General features: G+C 28.8%; 1 protein-coding gene across 1 annotated transcript in view; it reads right to left on the bottom strand.

The window, feature by feature from the left end:
• Positions 1-315: 315 nt before the first annotated feature.
• LOC145693288 (clavesin-1-like) overlaps positions 316-7,552 on the bottom strand; it is a 32,034-nt gene continuing 24,797 nt past the window's right edge. Inside the window, exons 6-8 of the mRNA XM_081769140.1 lie at positions 5,460-5,570; positions 4,322-4,466; positions 316-2,676 (exon numbers count right to left, since the gene is read on the bottom strand). Of these exons, the coding sequence (XP_081625266.1) occupies positions 2,645-2,676; positions 4,322-4,466; positions 5,460-5,570 (288 nt within the window). The 3' untranslated portion in view covers positions 316-2,644. The remainder of the gene's footprint in view (positions 2,677-4,321; positions 4,467-5,459; positions 5,571-7,552) is intronic.

Raw genomic sequence — 7,552 nt, 5'->3', positions numbered from 1 at the left:
ATGCATGCATGGCTGTACCATATCTCCGTTCATCTGTTCATAATTAATGTTTGTTACCAGTGTCTTCGATGTGATACTTGATATGTTCCACATTTTGAAAGTGCCCCTCCTCCTTACCTCATAGAAATCTTAGACCACCAATGTTTAGTATAATTTTTAAACTCCATTTTCTTATTCTTAGTCGCTAATGTGCATACTAAATATATGTATATATATATATATATATATATATATATATATATATGTGTGTGTGTGTGTGTGTGTGTGTGTGCGTGTGTGTGTGTGTGTTTATTTAGTTCAGATGCTTCACTTTCACATGAAAATAAAAACTACATGAAAACCCTCATTGTATAATACAAGTTTCCAAATTTATATTTTATCAATATTTTCATTTTCTTGCATTATAATACTGGAAATAATTATGTAATCCTTAAAATATAAGGGCTACATGTGGACAAATTTTCATGACGTCAACCTGCATTATTTCACATTAATTAATGTACCACATAAAATACATCCCTTTAAAATAAATATAATGGTATGCATCTATTGACCTTTTGAAATTCAATATAAAAGCTTTAGCAAATAATTTCAACTTGAATATTTTATACTCTTAAAATCTATATTAGATGAAGTTGAAAGGAAAACAACTTATTTTACAATATTTAATATTTTACTTCTCCCTTTATAGGATTACAAATATAGTTATAATCTACAATTATGGGGATACTTTAACATAATATTAATAATACGTACGAAATTAACATTAACATGAATCATACTTTCTAATCTTGACACTAATTTCAGTACATATAAAAAGACACTTGAAAGTACTACTGATACTACTATTGTCGATAATTTACAATTAACAAACATAATTAACTTGGTTAAAACGCACTGTAGCTAGTAATACATCAACAAGTACAGGTCTTTTATTAGTAAGTTTCTCTGTAATTGAATATTGAATAAGTCTTTCAATTCTCGAAATATATGTTTAAGTTTTATTGAAAATGGAATTAATTATAATGACAAACTAACTGAGTAAGGCATTTTTGCACTGTTTATTCAGTAAAGACTTGATTTATATTCTCGACATCTTCCATAATTCTCAGGTGTTTTCCTGGTATGCAAATACTAACGTATATAAACATATAGAAAACGGCAGATAACGGAAAGAAATTACACCATATAAGAGGGAGAAATAGCAAGGTTAACAACGTTAAAACTAAGTAAACAATCTTTGGCTATATTTTTAATTAACAAATTAAAAATATGATTGTGTAGAGTATAAACATGGTCAGATGAATTTTGTTCTTCTGCAATAAACCCACAACATTACAATCTTGACGGTTACATTGTAAAGAAAATGATTCAAGTTACAACAAATTAGAAGCACGTTTATAGTAAGTAGAACAAACGAACCTAACACAAACTTGTTCCCTCGTAATAAATAATTGTGTAAGGAGTGTACTAGATCTCAATATCAGTCAATTACTGTTTTTATTACAATGAATTCTGTTCACAAACGAATCGCGAAACTGCACTTTGATCAGTTTCTTTAATTATAATTTTTTTATACCTAAGATTATAGAAAGTAGTATTGTTCTTATGATATACTCTGAAACTTTAAAAACAATTATAAGTATTTACTGTATTCTGTATGGTTTTGAGTTACTTAAATCACTGGTTCCTAATCTTTTTTTAGCTGACGTCACACTTGCTGAATGCCCACAACGTCACAACACGCTTGTTTTATTTTTATTATTACTAATATCAATTATAATGATATAACACAATAAGTTTCCACAAAATAGTGACTCCATGTAATATTGAATATTGTTGCTCTCATTGGTACAGTCTGTCTCAAAATCGATTTTAACCTATGATTAAATGCTTCATGATTTTTAAATTCTAAAATTTTACGACACATCCTATGAGATTGTGCGACATATCGGTATGTCGCAACACGCTGATTGAGAACCACAGACTTAAAAGATGTGAAGTTTTGATTTACCTTTGTAAACAGATGTAAGATGCTATTGTATTATTTTAAATCACTATTAATCAAATAAAATTATGAAAAACAACAAATGCATTAATAAGCTTATGTAGAGAATCCGTCATAATTCAATATTCTAGAAATTACTCATTTAATCACACGCTACTTCACTATTATTTTCATTCGAAACTAGATCAATTTTCAGAATATAATTAGCCAAACTTGACATCAGAAAAGACCGTACATACATTAATACTCACTTATTTTAATTTCTATTTTGTTTATTTTTCACAGTGAGATTATGTTATAAAATGTCTTAACCTAAAATCAGTTGTACCAATTTTTATTCTTTGGAGTCCGTGTTGAATAAATTATAATTTTCTCTTTTTTTCTTTTTGGAAAAAAAGTCTGAAGGAAAATTTTAAAGCTATATATCACCATGAAAATTTCCTTTTTCAACACCACTTCTTTTTCACCTTAATTTATTGACACTTTTAAAAAGTATCTCACTTTAATAAACAAACGCGAACACATATTTAATAATTATTTTTACATCATACTGTACATTGATATTAGTCTTTCTATAAGTCGATAGTCAATTTTAATTCCAACAGAGGAAAAATCTCATATCGACAAAATTTTCCCTTACTGTGTTCCATATCCGTAAGTTCGAAGTTCTGGAAAGAGAAAAATAAAATGGCTGTTGTTGATCACTTTAAACTATTACTTCTAGGTATTACTATTATTATTATAATGATATAATTGTGATTTCAAAGTCAAGTGGAAGAATAAAATGAAAAAGTGCTTATTGCTAATATTTTGTTCTGCAAAGACAAGATCTTTAGATCACACTTTCAAATAAAGTTGCATCTTTCATTTTAAAGAAAAAGAAAGTAGGCTTTTCGTGCTAAATTAGTTCAAATATACAGGTGGTGCACCGCCGACTCCCTAATGTTAAAGGTTTGCGTCTAACAGAGGGCGTTTAAAAAAAAAAAAGAAAAAAAAAAGAAAGAAAAATACTTGCTGAGAGGACATATCTTGCCATTAATTATCTGTCCATTACAAACTTATTTACAGAATACGCAATCGCAACCTTCTCAGAGGAACATTCAGGACTGTCATCTCAGATTTTGGAGACATTCTATGGCTTCCTCGCTCCCCCGACCTGTCCATTCCCGAGTTTTTTTTATGGATCACCTTTAAGATAAGGTGTATCGTTGATGCCTGACAGCAATTCCTGAATTGTAGTGCGCCATTATTGAACAGGGTGTTACAATAGAAAGTCCATTGCTGGAACGTGTGTTCGCAAACTTCTTGAAGCGATTGCAGCAAACCATTGATTGTAATGGAAGCTATCTTCCTGATGTATTCCGTAACTATCAGGTAATTAATGGTAAAATATGTCCTCTCAGCAGGCATATTTCTTGTTTTCCTAAACGCCCCCTGTTGGTACATATAAACCTTTGAAATTGGAAAGTAGACGCCTCACCACCCTCAAGATTAACAATGTAACTTAGTCAGAAGCTATACTGAAATTATTTAAAAGTTTTGTGTTTTTTGGTCAAATGTATAACATATGTACTTATATTTAGATATAATGTATTATGTAAACTGTAAAAGTAGTACGCTAAACTAAGATTTTTTTTTTTTTTTTTTTTTTTTTTACAACACGTCTAAACAAATGTATATTAACTGACATAAGACTAATCGATTTGAGAGCCTCCTTCGCTGGTCTGGAGGTTAGCGCTTGTATTTTCAGTGAACATTGCTCCGAATTCGATTCTCGTTAGAAGAGCTTTAAAATGTGTACACAGGGTTGGGATTTCCCCTTAACTTAGGTCTATGTCTCATATATTCTCGCTGATGAAAAAGGACCCTAAACTTTAAAAAAAAAAAAAAAAAAATCAATTTGAAGTTACGAAAGGAAATTATTTTAAGTAGCTATCAGTTGTAGTGAGTTTGTACTATCTAATGACCATTAACAGATATTGTAAAGTAAATTAAAAAAAAAAAAAAAAAAAAAAAAAAATTGAAGATCCTATAAATCAAGATTTTGGTATTGAAAGATAATAACTGTTATTTAACAGTACAGTAAATAACTCAGATAATGAGTGATCCTATTCTTTATTTTTGATAATTCAAATTAATGTTTAGACGTAGAATACCTTTGTAATATATTATTTGGTATTTGGCATTGAAAGATACCAACTGTTATTTAAGAATACAGGAAAAAAAAACTCAGATAATAATTAATTCTATTATTTATCTTTGATAGTTCAAATTAGTGTACTGTACGTAGAGTACCTTTGCAAGATAACCTACCTGAAAATATGTCTGAATATCGGAGAATACTTTTGTACCAATAAGTGTATTCTGAAGGTGGTTTAACACCGCCATATTCAACTGGTAGTATTTTAGGACTAAGAAACTCATGTAATGTTTGCATGTTGTCTCCATGCCAAAACACCTGAAAATATGCGTTTATAAGAGAATAATGATACTTAAGAATAACTACATTTAAAGAACAATAAAACGTAATGTAATAACGAAACGGCTAAAGAGAAAAAAGGCAGAAGAAAATAAATCCCATTTCTTATATGATATGAGCCACTACTATCTACATGAGAAAATATATCATATATTTTCATAGAATTTAAAGAATACTGTTAATTTCAAAGTTTTATATGTATATATATATTAATATATATAATTTAAACTGTAGATAGATAGATACAGTCAATATTATGAAAATTAGCTGAATTATGGCAATAACAATATATGACTTTTTCTTATTCCTGCTCGTCGAAGAAAATTTATCAAACGTGAATAACTTCTTTACTTCTATTGTTTATCTTTGTACCCCCTTGTTTTGGAAATTTTACATTTCCAATTGTAGTAAAGAAACTACGAAAGTTGAATATAAAATAATTGTATTATGCTTTCATAAACTCGTACATTAATTTTAAGGTGATATCAGTGTTCGGAATATATATATATATAATACATGAATTATTTATTAATCACTGAATTTTTAGTTGATTTTGAGTTTTCGTGCTTTAATGTACCAATTTATATGCAGAAGTAAGACTTTACGATTATAAAGAAAGAAAGAAAACGAATAAATGTAAATATTGAAAATTAGTCTTCATATTCTAGATGCAAATCCAATCAATAAAAGTTTTAAATATAAACTATTCCTTACGTTATAAAAAGTTTGTCAGTTTATGGTAACCTAACATGCAAGTATTAAGCATTAAGAACGCTCATGACCTCATTTTAAATAGTAAATGTAGTATTAATGATAAATACGAAGAGAAAAGAAGTTTAAAAGTAAAAGAATATACTGAGAAAGAGGAAACAGCTTCTTGAAAACATATTTTAAATATACTATTATCAAAGTATTTTCGAAACACCCAATCACTTAATTGAATTGCATACATCAAAATTAACAAAATCTTACCCTGTGCTTGTATTCTCCTCTGATGAGAGGCTTCATCATGGCAAATACAGTTTTAAAGATGAAGTGTTCGTGTATCATGTGGAAGGCCTGGAATTTCAGCGGTGTACAATCCTATTCATAGAGACAACAATGTAAGGATTTTTTAATAATTCTTGTATTCTCATTAAATAAAACTAAAAGAAAATTACAATAAAACTTCTACATTTGAACAATCGTTTAAGTTTATTAAATGTTTGATCATGCTATATCAGTGGATGAATATTATTCTCCTGTCTCAACATTTATGACTGTGTATATCTGTAGCTAAGAAAGAACAGAAATAAGTAAACAAGGAAAGAAATAAAATATTTTGATTTATATGTCTACACATGTGGATAGATAGATACAGAGATATAAATAAAGATGTAGATATATAAATAGCCACAGGTGTCAATGTTTTAGTTTAAAGTATTTAATCTAAAATAAATTATCAAAATGCCGCACGACAGACTATTTCTGGAAATTGAATTGCATCAGATTTTCTATTTGCATATACTTTTGAAAACTTTCCTAGTAAATTTAAATTTCATTGAGTTTTGAAAACCAAACATTCAATATTAAAACTGAAACAGACAGAAATGAACAATAAATTTCGCCTGTCTTGCAGTTTGCATACAAAATAATACCAAATTTGTACTATGTTTTTTTTTTTTAATTATAAAATATAAAACTTAAAGATATTTTATCCTATAAATTACTAAATATTTCAATTTTTTCAAACACTGTTGAGATGAATTGTATATTTTCTATCTGTTTAAAATTACGAGACGAAATGAATGTAGTATCATAATAATTGAAGAAAATTAGTAAAGTAGTTGTTATGCCACATTTCATTTGCAAATATTCTTCTCTTTTGAAAATTTAACTTACGTTTAAGATAGTCATATGACTGGTAACTTAAGTTGCTTTGCGAATATGTGCACAGAAATGTGGATATATTGAATACAGCTTAGGTAAATGTCTAACGTAAACTTTTCAAGTACTGTAGAAATGGAATATACAGTATATCTTCAGTAAGGATACGAGTTAATTCTCTTCTATACTTTAATGACTAAGATAAGAATAATGTTACAGATGACACTTTAAATTCATAGAACACCAAAAATAAGTTGCAATCAAATAGAAATATGTGTGTGAAATAGCGCAAAAATGATTTGATTCCCACTTAAAATAAACATATGGAAGTGGATTAAATATTTGGATCTACTAAGTAAGTTCCTATATTTCTTCATTGTGTTTGTAGCAAGGCCGTGCCGTGGGAAGGGGGGGGGGGCGAGCTGGGCAGCGGCCCCGGACGCCGAAATAAGGGGGACGAAAAATTCGGTAGAAAAAGGAAAAATTGCTTTGAATATATGTATGGGGCGCCGTCATATGCTCTCGCCCCGGGCGCTGATTTTCCACGGCACGGCCCTGGTTTGGAGTTTTTTTAAACATAGAAACTTCATGTGGAACTCTTTGACAAGATAAAACTAAACTTTTTTTTTTTATTTGGGATGTTCAAAAAGTAGCTTTTAGCTGTGGGAAAAAAACACTATATTGGAGAGATGAATGCACTGTGGGAAGAAGTTGAAAACACTATGTTGTGGTTCTGTTTTCAACTTTTATTTTGTTATATATGTGTGTAGGTATATTATACAATATAATCTCATTAGTCACATTCATAATGTTAACCGAAGAGAGAGAGAACATGTGTTTTTAATTAAAATTAATTCACACAGCGAATTGTATAATTGATGATCTTGCAACATTACATTGCAAGAAGATTAAAATATTGCGAAGATACGTTAGTAATTTCCCATCTCGGAATATAACTGAAAGTATTAATGAATTATCTAAATCATTAATTTTATTATTCCGTGAAATTTCAAAACAAGGTAAATTAAAAGAATGTTTTGTTAACAAATTTCTAAACCAGATTATAAAAATGTTTCCTAAGTTATCGCCTCATTTCTACTATTCTCTTATTTTCTCTTATTAATGTTTTGGTATCATTAGATTTTATATTTATTTTTACTCTCAAACAAGTCGAACATTTTTCTCTTCCAACATAGATT

The sequence above is a fragment of the Thermobia domestica genome, chromosome 8 (genome assembly GCF_964235325.1).
Source record: "Thermobia domestica chromosome 8, izTheDome1.hap1.1, whole genome shotgun sequence".
NCBI classification, from domain to species: Eukaryota; Metazoa; Arthropoda; class Insecta; order Zygentoma; family Lepismatidae; genus Thermobia; species Thermobia domestica.
This window is presented reverse-complemented; position numbering and strand designations above follow the sequence as displayed.